At 36.0% G+C, this 18,141-nt stretch overlaps 1 protein-coding gene across 4 annotated transcripts in view; it reads right to left on the bottom strand.

Moving 5' to 3' along the window:
- Positions 1-18,141, bottom strand: part of STAT4 (signal transducer and activator of transcription 4) — a 44,401-nt gene that overhangs the window by 12,306 nt on the left and 13,954 nt on the right. For 2 of the 4 annotated variants that reach the window (XM_085321287.1, XM_085321295.1), the window contains exons 4-14: positions 13,366-13,464; positions 12,397-12,489; positions 9,866-9,944; positions 8,163-8,248; positions 7,133-7,284; positions 5,728-5,886; positions 4,769-4,861; positions 3,813-3,872; positions 3,076-3,093; positions 2,897-2,990; positions 2,063-2,107 (exon numbers count right to left, since the gene is read on the bottom strand). In XM_085321287.1, the coding sequence (XP_085177413.1) occupies positions 2,063-2,107; positions 2,897-2,990; positions 3,076-3,093; positions 3,813-3,872; positions 4,769-4,861; positions 5,728-5,886; positions 7,133-7,284; positions 8,163-8,248; positions 9,866-9,944; positions 12,397-12,489; positions 13,366-13,464 (978 nt within the window). The remainder of the gene's footprint in view (positions 1-2,062; positions 2,108-2,896; positions 2,991-3,075; positions 3,094-3,812; positions 3,873-4,768; positions 4,862-5,727; positions 5,887-7,132; positions 7,285-8,162; positions 8,249-9,865; positions 9,945-12,396; positions 12,490-13,365; positions 13,465-18,141) is intronic. The other 2 variants (XM_085321303.1, XM_085321311.1) reach the window with 2 other exon arrangements.

Genomic DNA, 18,141 nt, shown 5'->3' with positions numbered 1-18,141 from the left:
CAAACCAAGTTTCTGTATTATCATAGGTGCTGTTAATCATACAACTTGTTCCCACTAATAATAATTGCACAGATTGTGCTTTGACCAAGGAAAAGCACCATCTGAGGAAATTAACAGGCAATTACGGCAGAGCTGTTGTCATTCTCCATGGCCATGCATTTATGTGCAGCTATATACACAGAAAGTGAGTGTGAAATGCTACCAAAGGTAGAACAGTAACACTTTTACACCTACGTTTTTGCGTTTGTTTAACCTGATGAAAATGACTTTGTAAGCAGCAAAGTAATTGGGAAGTGAGTTTTGAGTTTCAGTGTTGCTAATCAAGTTGTAAGTTATTCCATTCAGAAACACAGTATTAAGCATGCACAAATATCTTCTGCTTTAGGTTTCTGGCTAAAATTATCTGTGCTGATCACACCTTTCTTTTGTACTTAAAGATTACTTGTAATAACTTTTGTACTTGCATAACTACATCTATTCTGGATGTGATATGAGTTGTTTTTTTTTTAACTTACTAATGCAACTTTACCATTTCTACTGTGTAAAAAAAGTTACACAGCTATTATGTATCTTACAGCAGTATAGTCTATTTTGCTTCCTAGGTAAGGATATGGCATTCATATACACATTTTATGTAATTTCATTCATCTCGGTAGACTTTAACGTAGCACTGGCAATGGCTGAATCATTGGTTGCAAGCTTCTGACTCTTGATTCAGTCGGAGGTTCAACAGAAGATTTTTGCTGTTAAATAGCTACGCTAAATTTATGATGATGGTCCATGGCCACCCTAGACTTGCTATCTATTTGTGTTTTTTCCCTTCCCTCTCCACTGTCTTCAGTTGCTGGTTGAGAACATCCCCTGTCCTTTTTCTCGGAGGTGTTCTTAGTATGAGTTTCCCACCCATGCAGCAGAGATCTGGATGTGAAGGCTGCTGGGGGTAGCACAGGAAGGTGGGAGTGCTCTGCGAAGTGGGGCGTGTGGGACACACGGTTCTGCATGTGGGTTAGCACTGGCAAGTTGGAGTTGTACAATGGAGGAGTAACGTGGAGCAGTGGAAGGTCGATATTGGCTGTGCTGCAGGAAGCAGCTGTGTGTTGGAATGGATGTCTTTTGCTTTGGAAAGTCATAGCATAGATACAGAATACAGGTGTGCTAAGTACAAGGATGCGTGTAGTACAGCCTCAGATGTTGGGGTGATATGGGCTGAGGGTTGGACTAGGTGACCTCCAGAGTAGGTCCCCTCCAACCTTACCATTCTATGATTCTATGCTACAGTGCAAATGCCCAAGTTATCTTCAAATCCCAGTTGGCCCTCAGTCAGCAAAAGGATACCTATCATTGGCCTACATTCATACTATATATCAATAGTACAATACTATTCCCTAGAAAGCAGGAATGTACAGATTTTGAGCATTTCTACTAGGAGACAATCAGGTGCAACACTGGTTCATTTTACATGCCAGTTGACATGTGTACGTCTTGTGAAGTCTGGATACTTCAAAATTGCTCTTTATTAGGTCCAGCATGTCATAATATAAGGTCACCACAAGGGGGGAACATAAGACTAGATTCAGATAACTATTAGTAAACTAATCACACATTTGTTCCAGTTGAGGCAAGCAAAATTCTTTGATGCAAGTATAATTAAACCCCTTTTTCAGCTGTAAACTTGGCCAACAGAGTATATATTTAAAGAACCATTCCTATGGGAAAACTGTATTAAACAGAAAACTCAAAAAGCTTATTTTTTCAAAATGTAAATGTCAGACCAAAAAGAAGGCATTAAAGACAAATGCATACATTCAGCTTATTACTTCCTACCTCCCTGTAACGTTTTTAATACATAAATTTGAGGCATTTAATCAAAATTTCTATGATTACTTCTGAAATTTCTTGTTATCTCATCATATGATAATTGAGTTCTATCCTTTTTATAAGGATACTATATATTTCAAAACCTAATATACTTAAATATGTTTTGCTGTATGAATTAAATAAAAGTCAATCTGAAGTACACCTCAGAGTAATCAAAAATACTATGTAAAATAAATCCACGAACCTCATTTCCTTTGCTCCCAGCACTCGATTTCATTTCTTTGGGTTGCTGTATAAAGCAAAACAGCATTTATGTAGAAAAGAAACTACAGACAGAAGTACACACAAAGAATACCATTTGTAACCATGGTACTCTTAGTGTATGTGTATAATTAAGATTTATTTCCTGCATATGAGTTAACTCTAATGAAGGCTCTGACACTATACCTTGAGAAGTCCATTCAGTAATCAATATCTTGATATTTCCAAAGAATTTTTTAAGTGACTAGCTTATAATAAGGTTAATACAGTAAAGCTTTAATTAGGTGCTTGCTAAATATGTAATACAACATAGAAATAAAAATCTTCAACCTCCAGTTCCTTTTGCAAAACTACAATGATACACTGCATATGTGGTTAAGCCACAAAAATACCATAGGTGAAGCAGTCTATTTAGAAAGCAAAATTCATCAAGGTATTAGAGAAGTTACAGTAATACAGTCCTGCAAAAGTCAGTCATCTCAGGCATTAATTTCAATCAAATCTAAAACATTCAATTAGATATTTCCCATAGACTTTCTTTATGTATTTATTTATTATAAACTCAGTTTCTTAAGAGCTACGTAATTTAGCATGACTAGCCTTTTCCTTTACTGGCATTAAAATAAGATTTACTTTGTTCTTTCTGTGAAAATCTGTATGTTTATCTTACAGAAGTAAGGAATAGGGTAAAGAGGTTCTAGGAGTAAAGGAAGAAAAAAACCAAGCGTATATTCAACAGTAGTACAGTTCTTGTCTAGTTGTAAGAAATATCTTAGTTCTTTACTAGGGGGTCGTAACAAGAAAAGAGCAAACTTACCAAATGCCGAAATTCTACAGACAGACTTCCATTTGCTGATTCATCCATGTTCATAGCCTTCACATGAGTTCCACATAGAACGAATCTGCGATTACTAGGGAAGACATTACACTTATGTGCTCAATGGCAAGTAATATCATATTGGATAATTTAAGAAATTTCGTATTTTATTTTCTTACCTCACAGTTGAAACATTCCTAAAGAGAAGACGGGCAGAGGGAAGAAACAGACTTGTGAATCAGTGAAAGTTTAAACCATACTTGCATTTAGAAACATGTTTTGAGACAGCAGATTTTGGTTTGTCTGTTAAAAGTTAATATGTATAACCAATACAAATGCATTTTTTAAACAAGTAGCTGAAACTATACAGCACTCTGGATTGCTGTAAGAAATAGGGACATGAAGGAGCACTGAACCCCTTACAGAGGAGGATTTTATGTAAAAGCTTTAATTTCAGAGAGGGGTAAAACTCTAAGCTATCATAGCTACTACTTACAGCATCAGCTTTCCAAGCACAAACTTCATATACTAACTGGGGCAGCTGCACTGAAGGTACGGGGGCTATGAACATGAGATAAGTGACATTTCAATACAATCTATCCTACAAATGGAGTACAATTTAATTCAAAGTTTTAGTATGATGCTATTATTTGAGACTGATGAATTTCATCCAAATCTTGAAACAAATCTTAAATAGATTTCTTGTCTCAAATTTAAAAATATTAATTAAAAGCGGAAGCTTATTTAAAAAACACAAACATTCCACTTTTTCTGAAACAAATAAATGTTCTTAATGTTTCTTTTTTTTTTTCCTTTTTAAAGTGCCTTCTAAATCAGACAGGGTAGCTACTGAAAAACCTGTATTGTTTCTGTAGGAAGAGAGAGTTGTCTAATACTTCACTTTAAAGTTTCTTACTTGTCAATAGTTGCTTTCACTCTGATTTGGTAGTTCAGCTCTGGCAACTTAATTAGCAGCCTTTGAAACAGAAAGTGTAAAAGTGAACAGTCAAAATCAGAAACTCTTTCAGAATAAACTTGTTTGTCAACAGAAAATATTACAGACCAGTAATTCCACACCAAAGTATCTTAAATGATTATAATCTGAAAAGACTAAGCATCCAGGATTGTATCATGATTCAAAGGGTCCCATACTCAGAAAGGATGAGCTGATTCTAATGGCAATTCTTCTATCCTCCCTCCATGTATGTGAAAATGTTAGTATACACTCGAGGGAAGGGATAGAGAGACAACAAAAAAGATAACCAAGAGATAGACTTTGCATGATCTGCAACTGCATTGTACATGTGCATGTGCTTCACGTACCCTTTCCATTCCTGACCCCTACATATTCCATACTTTCTTTCTCCTGCTAGATAGAAATGAAATGCAAGTTCCCCTCTAATCTTTGTCTTTTCCCAAAGTGGGCAAGGAGCCAGTGGGAGAGAAATAATTTCTGTCATGAAGACACCAGAGCCTCCAAAAATGCTGAAATTTCTTTTTCCTAAGAGCAAGAGTGGCTCTGAAACTATTCTAGTATTGGCATACATTATATGGAACATTACTTGCTTAGTTTGCAAAATCATTAAAGCTAAATTAATTAAATCTAATACATACAAAATCCTGAAGGTACTGGCTTTTGCCCCAAAAATCTGCCTGTTTTCCTTATGCCTATTTGCTTCTTATTGTCACTTATTATGAGTGACAATTCTGCAGCATTTATATCTGCACTCAAGGAAACTCTTACTGGAGTCAAAAGTATCTCTGCTTGACTCTAAAAAGAACTTGCTCTGCTTTGTTTTTAAACTCTGAAATTGTCTCCTAGGATAAAATGTACACAAATGAAGGAATTTATATGAGATTTCCTTTCCTTACCTTAATTTAACAGTGAACTGTATTAAAGTTTTAAGAACCATTGGTCTCTGGGGATGTGTTGGCATGCAGGGCTGCCTTTCAACCACAAATGAACTAGTGTGAAAAGAAATGAAACAAATAGACTGATAGGAATATGCATAAATGAACAGTTGTACTTAGGGAAAAAAAATATCTCACTGAGGCTTATTTTTCTACAGATGCTGAAGTGGGATGTACAAATTCCAACTCTCAGCTCTCTAAATGAGTTAGTGGTCTAACCTGCAATTGCATTATTCCCAGAAGAAACAGATATTTGGAATATATTAAAGCTCAGAACAAACTCCACAGCACTGACACATTGCATTCACTGGGAAAACCCAGACATGTGTCATAACCATGAAACTATACATGAAAATACACTGAACTCGGCTTCAGTGAAATTAAATACTCATTTTCTTTTTTTTCAATTTTCAAAAGACAAGTAGCCATGTTTTCTTTCAGATAAAGCTAATAGAATAGTCACTTGTGGTATATCTCTAGGAGAGCCAATATGAAAGGGAAGAGGAATAATGACAGTAAGTATTTTATATGTTAATAGGTCAATTTAGGAGGGAAGAATGTCTTGGTGAGGAGGAGGAAAGACAAGGAAGAAACTGAAACTCATCGCTTTACTACAACAACTTTTCTCAGTAGTATGTCCATGACTCCTACTGAAGTAAGTGGATTTTCTGTGTTCACCTACAGGCAGAACTTGACCACAAAACTTTAAGGGCTACACATGAGAAGCTGCCTGGTGGTACCATCAGCTTCTATGAGTTTTGATTTAAGGTGTACGTTCTTTCTACATTAGGAACTAAATCTTTAAAATTCCTGTAGACCCAACCCTTTTTCATTTTTTATTTTTAACAATATAATCTCACTGTTGCCAATAAACTGTGTCAGTTCAAACAAATGATGTAAATTTACAATAGTTTACGTACTTTCGGAAAAGATTGTAGACCAGAAAATTGACTTTTTCCAGCAGCTGAGGTCTTTGCACTGGGATAGGATCTCCATCATAAGTCAGTCTGGTCAACAGTTCATCCAGTTTTTCCAGCTGCCTTCTAACTTGAAAAAGACTCTCTGCCAACAGTGTAAAACTACAGCAGGACAAAAGATTAGTTTGCATCCTTTCATGTAAATTACTTATTAGAACATAATGGATACTAAAGTTCTTGCTTAGACAAATCAGAATCAGTACTAATTGGTGCTTTTTAGCTTTATACAAACTAAAGACCATTCATTATCTTTTGACATGAACATATACAAGGTAAACTCTCCTGCTTTATTTTCAGAGATAAATACTTTCTCAAAAGGCTTCACTGACAGCAATGCAACATTGTCTGTGATGACATTTAGAAGAAATACATATGTGATTTGCATGTACAGTATTTGTGCCAATTTTATTTCTCTCCTACAACTTAGCAGTTTTGCAAAATGTCCTCTTTAAAAGGAGAATATTTATATGAAGAAAAAACAAGTTATCAAGTCTAAGGAAGCGAATTTTTCAGAAATGTAAAACCATGACAATGAAAATAAAATCCAAATGTACTTGATAATAGTTTAATAGTATATGTATATATAAAAACATAATTTTAAGATATTTTTAAATATCTTCAATAGAATAAAAATACTTCAGTGGAAAAAAACACAAAAAGAAAAAGCAAAAAAGTTAACTTTTTATTTACATGTTAAAAAAAAAAGTTCATTGCTGTTCTCCTTTCTTTTTCTTCTTACTCTTTACTTCATCTTTTCCAGAAGAGTAGAAAAGTTTGACAGGAGAGAAATGAACATGATGGTTATTCTCCAGCTGCCTTATCTCTTTAAACATAATGCTACTTGGTTTTAGCTGCAATTAGCTTCTTTAGAGTAGTGTTCTATTACCATGACAAAGAATACTTTTTCCATTTAGTTCCTGCTCAGTTTTAAGTCTGGAGGAGTGATGTACCTACTGAGTCAAAGCATGAAGTGTCTACCCAGCTCCTACCTAGACAAAACTCCCACTATCCTTAGTGACAAACTCAGTCAGCACAGTTCTTACTCAAGCAAAACTCCCTACAAGATGTGTATCATATACCTGGAACAACTGTCAAACCAAAAAAAGAAATAATCAACTGCAATGGCTCAGTCTCAGCAGTTCATTGTGGTGTTATTCCCTCCAATAGCAAATGTTGTCTATCAAAACCAACTGTATTTTACTTGCTTATTTGCTTAGCTGCTAATGAACTTGCTGCTGTTGCAAGGTAGCAAGCCAACTGATGTAAAAGGATCATGATTTCATGCTTACTGTTGAGCAGTAGACTTCCTGTGGTTTTCAGTGGAAACATAAGCTAAATGTAAATTTACCAGTTCTGGAGCTGGTCAAGCCCACCGTGGAGAGGGCCTCCAATGCAGGCAATCTGCTGGCGTCTTTTCCAGTCTAGCAACTCTTCAGTCAGCATATTGTTCATCAAGACATCAATTTCATGAATTACACGTCCTATTTTACTGAGTACTTCCTGTAGAATAGGAAAGCTGTCACAAACTGACCACGGATAACAGCCACAAAATTCAGCAATTATCAGAGAGAGCTGATTAAACTTTTGAATTATTTTGAAAGTAACTCTACTTAGCCTCTACCACTTTAGCTTCTTTTTAACTCAGAGGTGATTATATTCATCATCTGTTGTACTTAAAATTAACCCTGAATATTGATGAAATTTTCTTCATAAAACTTCTTTTTATGAGCGAGAGGTACGCAGAAATTGCTGTCTTCATTGTAGGTATACCATCTCCAGGATGTAGACACTTACCAGTACTGTCAAGGCCAGAAAGTCCTTCTTTTATTTTGTATGGTAGCCAATGCACAGCTGTGGATATTTTTTGTTAGATTGCCTGCTTTTAACTTTTAAAAAACATCTGGACTCAAATTACCTAAATCCATTACTTTCTGTACAAGCAAGGAACTGGTCAAGGGAATACTGACCATATTCATGTCATACTCGCAGTGCTGCAGAACAGAGCAAAGTACTGTTTCTTTAGGAATTTGGGGGTTTCTTTTTGCAATTATTAATTATATTTATTTTGAATACTTTAAAAGCTATAGATCTCCAATTAAGTTATCTATCTAGCACAGTACATAAGTAGCGATGCCCTCACCTTCCTTCTAATGTGTACAGAATGATGTCCCTGATTAGGCTGTTACTTAATGGCCAATTTATTAACTACTAGTCAAAAAACGCCCACACAAAACCTTTTGTGTACTTCAAACTCATACTCTACTTGTCTGCTCTTTTGAGAAGAGGGTTTTAAAAGGCACATATACACATTAGATTATTCAGTGTGGGAATAAGAAAAGAAAGCAAACGAACCACAAATGACAAAACATGTCACTAACCTTTCTCTTGTAGTCTAAAGTATTGAGCATAGCCTGCAACGTCAACATTTCCTGTTTAATGAGGGCGCTGTTTTTGTCACTCTGCTCTGCGGGAGGATGAAAAAAAAATCACCTAGTAAATTCAGTGTAAATGTGTGTGTGGGTGTGTGTCTGTGTGTTTATAGTAGGGAGAGGGGGAAAAACCATGACCAGACTGCAGTATGAAGTAGTGACAAAATTGACTGTAGACATCAGTAAATTATGTAATAATATATTTCACTTGAATAGACTAACCTTAACACAAATTTAAGATACAGATGTATGACCTCACTCTTTATATATGTATGTGCATAGAGAAGAGGAAAAGGTTGAAAAGATAGATAAAAATCTGTAAATTTCTTATTCATGTGCATACTGGTGCATTATACAAGTCTGGCTTAGATCAACGACTGATCTGCTGTGCAGAAGTGTTCTCACGGTGTCAGCAGTTCGAGTACAGCTCTTTGGACTCAATATGAATTACATGGCTGGTTGAGGGAATGAAGGTTAGGCATCTGAAATGGAGATTAAGTGTTTATTACCATGGGGATTTCAGCAGCCATGAGTACTCTTTGCTTGGTATTGCCCCCTCTCCGCAACATTTTTTCTCCTTTGGATCATGCATTAGTTCCAAGCCTGCCCCACTTTTTTTCCACATGCAGACTGTTCCCCCACTTTCTCCTATTTTGCTCTTCTTGCATCTTATATGCTACCTTCAAAAAATAATTTGGTGCCAACTGTGTCTGCTGAGCTCTGGATCAGTGTCTTCCCCTTACATCAGAATATGTGTTTCAAAAGAGACAGACAAGTAATTGATTGTAAAATCAGCCACAGCAGTTGCTCACGCACACATTTTAAAGCACTTCAAGCTGGCTGTGCTAGTGTATAGCATTTGTTGACACAATCAGATTTCCAGCTCTGAAAGTCATTTAAGCAAACATGTTTTATTTCACAAGTAGGCTAGGTTTCAATCATCTGCATGGTCAATAATGATGGCTGAGCTGATGTCCAGCAACTCAAGCTACGGCGACTTGGATCTCTTCTGATTGCCCGGCCATGTCCTGCCTTAAACATATAGCACTGTCATCTTTAAGAAGAGGGACATTGCAAGCCCCATACATCCCTCCATGTTTAAAAGGGAGATAATGTAAAGATATCTGTGCAGACACAGGTGGACCTCAGTTTCCTTTCTGAAAGAGATCATGCAAGGACTGTGGCAGCGTGCAGACCTCAGAACCATCACAGGCTAATAAAACATGCATTCAGAATATTTACCAGTTCTTTATTACTACTGTAGTCAAAAAAGAACAGAAAGCCAAGTTAGAGGATAAAAATTAGTTTCGCACAACTACACTATGCGAAATGAGGCTCTTCCACATCCTGCCAAGGAAGGGACATGTCAAGTATGAAATGCAAAAATATGTTCTTTAAATTAAGAAAAATACTATTTCCATGCTGTTAAACAGCTTATTTATAGAAAATAACTGTACTTTATCAATAATTACCCTCTTAACTCAAAAGAGTCATTACATTACTGGCTACAATTTCATGTAAACTTCCCAAGAATCGGGTTTTGTACTTACATATATTAGTTGGGTAACACATGAAAAACAACCGAGACTGGACTCTAGACCCCAAATCGGTCTTTTCCTAGATAATCTAAAAATTACAACAAAAAATCTTACCTAAGCTTTGTATTGTTTTATATCTGAAGTCAAATTCCTCTTGCAAGTCTTCCAAGTATTTGACATCTTGGTCTGTCATCTTTCCCAGGGAAAATAAAAGAAAGAAGTTATTTGGGTAATTACAATGATGTGAAAAGAAATGTGTTCTATAATGGATAAAGGCATAATTCAGTATTTTCTTTTCCTACCATTTTAAAGTTCCTAAGCAGTTCTGGAAACTTTAGGAAAATAGATGATAGAATTAGGAATGTGAATATACATTATTAGACAGATTTATTTCACTTGTTCAGAAAGTCAGCTGTTATTCTCTCTCCCATAGTGAAATTTTAGTTGATGCAACTGACCTACTCCTTGTATGTTAGTTCAATGATTTAGTGCAAGATAGAAATTATTACATTTAGCCTGAGTTAAATTTAAATTATTACAGCAATAATATTACTCTCTGCTTGCAACTTTAAAGCAGCGCAAAGATTTTCCCACTTTCTGTTAACATCTTAAATCATACCATGGCTGACATGGTGGATTAATGTTCTCTTAAAAGTGAAAATCAATGATTATATGCAGCCATTCTTAAAGATACGCAAAAGATTTTTTTAAAAAGACTAAGTCAAGCAGTAATTTTGGAAAACTAATACCTCTGTGTGAACAGCAGCACCTATCCATGAAGACAGTGTCAACAAGTAGCACCTTCTTCTGAAGAGCTTCAGATTTTTGTGTTTTTTTCAAACATTTGTTTGTTATGCATTAAAATTTGAAGATCTGCAAGCTTTCTTGAGATCAATATTTTTTCTCAAAAGCCCCCTACCTTGTACAAGACTGTCTTAAAACAGGATTACATTCCCTGAAACGACTGATCAAAATTTAGGCTAATGAATTACTTTGCATTGACTTCAGTGGGAAATTGAATGGGGTCTGCAAAAATTAAAAAGGTGGAGCAAGGGACAGAAACACAGTTCAAGGGCTTTATTTTTAGATAATTCCTCAAGAACTTGGATAAAGAAACAATTTTTTTTTACTGCTTTGGCTTTTTGCAAGGTGTTGCTTGCATGCTTACTACAAAAAGTCTAGAAGGTATTTTCTAATGATCATACAATTTACAAAGATAATTTAAATATATACTAATTTAAATATATATAAACATATATTTAAATACATATATAAATATACATAAACTAGAAAATATCCTATCTTACTTCTGGAGCCTGTTTCTGTGTCATTAATAGGAAGCCTTGATTCTGCCAGCAGCTTATAAACAATCCTTTTTAGTTCCCTGAGATATGCAAACTAAGCATTTGGGAAAAGTATAAAACTTATTTGCTAAAGTAGGACACACAGAGTTAATGATTTGTTTTACTTTTCATTTTAGAGACTAAACTTTGACATTACCTGTGTAAGTTATGAAACTGCCTATACAAGGAGTTTGCTTCAGTTGCTGTGTTCAACTGAATTACCTACTACAAAACCTTGTATCTAGAAATTATTCTAATTTTCACTGTCTTTCAGTGAATTTCAAAAGAATGACTGCACTTCCCCATATAGAGGCCCACAGACAGGTTTTACATGAAAATTTATTGAAAGGAGTTCATGCTTGCTAGACACAGCTGAAAGAGCAATGTGGTAGGCGACTGGGCTGCAGCTTTGGTCGCTTTTGCTCTGCAACTCTTATCTTATAACTCTATGTTGATAGAGATCTAGTACCACATTCTTCTAAAGCTAGCTTTATCCTTTTAAGGGTTTTATTCTCTGCCCTACTTTCCTCATTCAAAGAGATACTTACAAGAGGAAGCTTATGAAAGGAAGCTACTGGGACCTCTTTCCAGTATACCAACTGTGTTGTTCTTGAATGGCATATAAAAATAATTCAGATACAACTTCCACGCTAAGACTGCCATATAGCTGAAAGTGGGACAGTAATGACAAAAAGGCTGTAGGTAATCTGAATCCTTACCCTGGCTTGAAATGAACCCACAGGTATTCTGTGATTGAAATTTCCAGGTCTCTATTGGATATAGTTACATGGTTGGCTCAGTCCAATTCTACCCTAAAATGGTATGACAATTCCTGGAGAATTGTTACGATCAGCTCCCAGTGTTGTTCTTCCCTCAGGTGTCCAAAACATGTCATTACATCATGGAGCCTTCAACCTTACAAAAATCTCAGTATGTAACTCTGAGGTCAGGAAGGTTGCCTACTTCTGACCCAAATAATTGGGATGAAGTTGCAGAAATACATTTACTGAACCTCGTATCTTTCTAGAGACAGATCTCTTCTTACTGCACTCAGTGCTCTGACTGCAACTCACATAAGTTGAAAGAGCTAGCTCTTACACTGAATCCACAAAAGCTGTGAAAACCTGCCTGAGATTCCAGGCATGTCCTGTGTAGTTGGCCTGTGCTGAGATTCTTTAGAACAATGAAATGGCTTGAGTGGCACATTTGCACTAATATTTGTGCTGTCTGGCTCAAAAATACTTAAAGGATGTCTATATGAAAATCATGGCTGCGTAAACAAAAAATAGGATAGCAAAATACCTGAGCACTATTCTTAATGGCTGATACTTTGTGTTCTACATTTCTTTGTCTTTCTGAAACCACAGAATTCTGCAAAGACTTTTCCAATGGCCCCTGGAACACATCAAACAATAAGTGGATGAGTTATGGTGCTTAAAATCAGCAATGCTATTTCCTCTAAATATTTCATAATAAAATAATATATATTATATAATAAATACAACAATAATAAAAATACATAAATAAAATATTTCAAACATGTAATGGTGCTGCAAGTTCTAGCATAGAAACGGAATTTAGAACCAGATTTTCAGCTGGCAGGAGATCAGACAGACAGCTAAATCTGTGTAGCTCCACAGACTTGAAAAACATGCTTCTTTAACTTTGAAATCAAGAAGGTGAAAGGATATGGATACACTGCAAATGTTAAACACGTAGGAAATTACAGAAACTGAAATATAAAATATGAGGTTTCTAAAAAAGACCTGCATCTCAGTACTCATGTAAGAATATATATCACAGCCACAGGAGAGTAACAGAATACTATTGTAGATGGAGCTGACTCAAAAAAATTACCCATATAAGAATTTCCCAAAAATAGATTTTATATGTAATTAAAGTTTTTTCTTCAAACAACATAAAAGCTATCAACACCTTTGTAACATATAGAATAGAATGTCTTTTGCCTTGCATAATTAATATGAATAATTGGTGCATTACATAACACACACATCTGCTTTGTAAAGAATAATTTCTCTAAAGCCTTTCTGCGGATTAAATCTCTGAAGATAAACCATGACAAAGAAGTCACTTTTATCAGTGTTTGCAGTAGTAGAGCTATTAATGAAGTACATGCATATGAGTTTGGTCTTCTAGCCCTAGTGCACAGAAATCATTCTAGTGGGATTCATAATGACAAGAGAGGATTCAATCCTAAAAGCATGTGAGCAGATTAAACAGGAAGCAGATTAATTAAATGTAATTCATTACCTGTACAGGCATGCTAGCTGCAGCTAAAATTCTTCTTTCTTCTCTTAAACAGTTTGAGATGATCACTGCTATATGCATGGGATTACCATGATATTTCCCCTGCAAGCACAAGTAAATACCACAGTCAAGAATTAAGAATAAAGGGTATCCCTCTGGAAATCACAAACAATATGATTTCACTGTCTATAAGTTCCAGCTTTGTATGGGTGAAAAAGATTTCCCTAATGTTCTTGACCTTTGCTAGTGCTGGTTCAGCTTTGCAGTGCAGTTTCAGTTAGTACCATTGTTTTAAAATTTTCTTAACAATGTTCTATGGAGATTATAGAGATATAACTTTGAGATGAACATCATTTCAAGATCAAACTGTTCCATTACTAGCACAGCTGTTCTGAAAGGGTTTTCCTGTCAGCCTATTCTATGTGCGATTTTATCACGTTTTCCATTTTCAATAGGATGTTAGTGTTAGCGTGTAACACTTCTGCTAAGAAACTGTAAGCCTATTGATACAGCAATGATGAAGTCAGAAAAGCCGCCTCATCATAAAGCACAAGAATTAAATTTATGAAAAATCTATGAAAAAAAAATTCTCCTTCAATAAATGATGTGCCTATGATGAAGTAGGACGAAGTAGGTCTCATCCCAACTCATAAAACCTAAATTTTCTTTTTTTTTCCCACACCACTATGAATAAGGAGCAGAATTGTTGATGAGTAACTGAGAAATGGGCACAGGTTAAACAAATTTTAGTTTGTGCTGTCTTTATCAAACTGGAAAGTTTGAGTACTCTGAAGTAGTATCTTTCATGCTGATGTTATTTGTTTGGTGTTTCTCACTATCTTTCATGCCTTTAATTCAGTATTCATGTACCATTCATTCAGACATCAGTGTTCGCATATCCTATTTTTCAACTATTCATTAGAATTAATCCAGTTCACTTCTTATCCTGTGCAGTTTTCCCTTTTGGATTTATTCTTTTTCTCCATCTTTCTGATTAGTTTTTATTCTCATCTTATCTTTTCATGTATTTTTTTATTTAGAACTTCACTTGTTTTTACTTTTTCTGAACCTGGCATGATTAAGTTTATGCATACTTAATACGCTGCATTTTCCTTTGATATCTTACACCTGTTGCTCTATCAGAAACCAAGGGTGTGAATACATCTTACAGAAATGTGAACGCGCTCCATTTAGGTTCACCTCCTATTATGACAGTATATCTGTATTCCTAATAAACCTCCTATTATGACAGTATATCTGTATTCCTAATAATTTTTATTAGATAAATACAAAAAACTATAGGTGCTTTTGCATGAAATCTAAGTAATTTAAAATATTTTTTCAGTATATATTTTGACTTCAATTACAAGGTAGAGGAGTTACATTAAAAATGGTAATTTTAATCACAAAACTAGGTTCTGGCTGCTCAGTATTAAATGCCATGCTGTTGGCAATATTCTGTTTCCACACAGAGACTGAGGTGAAAGACATAGAAGTCCTTACAGATAGATAAATGATATATGAGAGGTTCCTTTTGAGAAAAGCCTTGACTGTCATGGTATTGTTAGCAATAAAACTAAGCTTTCTAACTTCTTTAGAGCTTCTCAAATTTTCTCAGAAGGATAAATAAGGTATATGCCCCATAGTGCAACCAGTGCACAGCCAAACTAGTCTCAGTGCTATGCCTCCTTAGAGCTCTTTAAAAGCTGTTTAGAATGATGCTTCACTCCAGCAATCATGTGTATCAATTCACTAAGGCAGGAGAGCTAAAGGCTGAGCTGTGATCAGGAGTACCTCTGAACAAAGCAGCAGTGACTAATACTACCCCAGGAAACACTGTATCTCAGCTGAAATTCTACCTTCTCAAACAGGATTCCCTCCCTGCCAATTTTGTGCAAAACAGTGGCAGCAGGATTCAACATCTTGGGCACACTGCTGATTTCTGCATCAAATGACAACTGCCTTTCCCCCCTATTCAGCTGTGTTGGCCAGCACAGTGGCTAGCAAATGGCAAAGCTCTACCATTACTCAGTTCTCCCTGCCACGGTCTGATGCTCTTGGTTGTAAGATTAGTAACTATGTTCTTGCTGCATACTTCTTTCAGCACCACTGAACTTCAGGGCCAGGATATATCAGTAGCCTGCAAAAGATTAATAGTAGAGTGGAGCTTCACGAGGAAAGCAGCTTCAGCAGGAACAGCTGAAGCAAATTAATTGCTGAGAAGGATGGTCATGCCCTCACCTGGCTTGCTCCTAGCTGTGCAATGCCAACCTGTCTCATGCTGGTCTGGTGCCTATTTGACTCTTTAGCCAGCCAATTCACATTGCCAATTGAGATAAAAATTACTCACTTTTTTCTGAATTGGTTTTCTGCCCCTCACTGGACTGGAATTGCTCAGCAAAGTATGAGTTGTTTAAGAATCAGCACAAGTGAAGTAAGGAGTGTTTGTCTGGGAAAGGGCAGAACAGGCCTGCCTTGTTTCAGCTACACTAGATTAGATTGTTAACCCGTCTCATTGGTTTGTATTGTGATTAGAGGAAAACTAACCCTCTTTTCAAAAGCCTTGGGATAAAAGCTGTGGTGAGAAATCTATGATTGATAAAAATTCACTGGTGCACATATTAATTTAGGTGTTAGTAACTATTGCTTTCTAATTGTTGCTGTTATTTCTTTTGTTGGTAGAATGGAGTATCATCTTCCATATAAAGCTTTTGTCTGGAGATGCCTAGTATGTGAGGGCCACACTGTGTAACGGTATCTCCACAGGCTATTTGAAGTTACAAACCTTGAGAAGCATTAGTCTGCGCTTACCCTTGCCCAACAGAATTTGACCAGTATGTAACAGAGTAAAAACTCCTAGAAAGTGCTTTAAATACAAAGATGCAATCTTGCAGCCAGGTAGGTCCTTGCCTTTACAAGGAACTTCTGGATGCCCAAGTTTGAAGGTAGGGACTCCAATCTGGGATTACAAACAGCAGTGACAAAGCTGTTGCTTTTATCATTTTGGGCTAAGCCTCTGAGGCTCTTTTAGGATTCAGCCTTGAACCTAAGAAGGGAAAGAGGAAAAATCAAGGCAGGCTGGAAGAACTAGTATTGAAACTGCAATTCAACACTTTCCCACCCCCCGCCCTCCAAAAAAAAATCCCAAACCAAGACCCATCTTCTACAGAACCCTTAAGGATTGATAGCTACCTTTCATTATTGTCCTGTTACAGAAAGAGTTCAAATAAAAGCTATTTAAAAACATCAACAAGAACTGAAAATCCTTTCTTGGAGCTGGAAAACATATTTACATAGAAAAGGCATTTCAAAAAATCTTGTGACCATGGGATGACTTAAAATCCCCCACCACAAATGCCAGGTATTAGGGACTTTCCTAGCATTTCTAGATACCATTCATATGCAAAATTTTCTAAAAACTTTTCTCTCTCTGTTTCATTAAGGGAAAAATATCTGACCTAACAGATGAAATGCACTACTATTTTTTTTTCTTCTCAACTCATGAAGCTCCAGTAATAAAGTGTATGTGTAGTGATTCCCTGAGCTGTGCCAGTCTGGTGCTTGTCTGATGCCATCTTATCCAGCAGAAAGAGAGCAGGAGGCAGAGAATCTTCACCTGCCCTCGTGCAGCCCAGAGCTCAGAGCTGTTGCCTCTCTAAAAGGAAAGCTGGAATAACGCTTTGCAAATGCTGTAACTCTGCAGTACAAGTATTTGTGACTGAAGGACAGGAATGAGCATTGCCTTTCTGATATACAAACTGCAAACGTGTTTTGAGCTCTGGACAGCTGGCACTGAGCTGAGCTGTGTGCTCTAACCAGAATGGAGATTCTCGTCTCTACCTTTAGCTCTCTGTCCCAGAACTCCTATACTTGTACGATTTATAGTGTATCAATGGCCATACTTGATAAGGGTTGTAACTTATTAAATACTGTCTTAACAATAACAAAACTCGTGTTTAACTCACTGTCAAAATAATAGTAAAACCAGAATTTTTTCTTCTCTCATTTTATGGTTCTCAAAGATAATTACACTACAAAATGTTCTGGTCAGTATTCCCTTGTTATCAATTTACTGCAAACTCCTGCTGGTCTGTACTTCAATTTTGTCTTTAGTTCAAGGCAGAATTTGCTTAAGTTGAACTTGGCTTCTAAATAACAAATAGAAAATAATTTACCATTATTGAAAAAGTTGTAAAAGTGGAAAATAATAAAATTTAACCCCCAAAAAAGCTTGAGATATGGGAATCTTAGCCTAAAGTGTGACATAAGCCCTGACAGCCAGGAAAGGAAGAAGAACATGGATTCCAGAGTTATGCAAGCTTGTATTAAGTTTAAATAAATATATAATACAGAGAAAACTTACAATAATCTTTCCCTACAAACCAACAAAGAAGGGAACTTGGGAATTCTGTTGTCTTTCACCACAGTTTTCATCTGAAGTTCCAAATGGAAATGTTACTCTTATCTGCTAATTTTACTGTAGCTCTGTTGTTCTTATAAATTTTCTTTCTCCTTTCTTCCATTTCCTAATCGATGAGGTCTTTCACATTGTGACTTAAAATAAACAACAAATGATGTTATTTGGGCTTGCTTCTTCTCAGTAACTATCAGCATCGTGATGATAAATTTAAATGGGGGGTAAAAAAATCATTCTGAAGAGGTAAAAATTTTCCTGAACTCTGATGACATTTATTAGTGGGCAAAGCCTCCTGCCCCACCTCAAAATGTGTTCTGTTCAGGACTTTTTAAAACTATTCAGGATATTTTTATAAAAATGAA

This window comes from Rhea americana, unplaced genomic scaffold, assembly GCF_003343005.1.
Source record: "Rhea americana isolate MKP2758 unplaced genomic scaffold, rheAme1 scaffold_12, whole genome shotgun sequence".
In the NCBI taxonomy this organism is placed as follows: Eukaryota; Metazoa; Chordata; class Aves; order Rheiformes; family Rheidae; genus Rhea; species Rhea americana.
The sequence above is the reverse complement of the archived record's forward strand: the minus strand, read 5'-3'. Positions and strand labels throughout refer to the sequence as shown.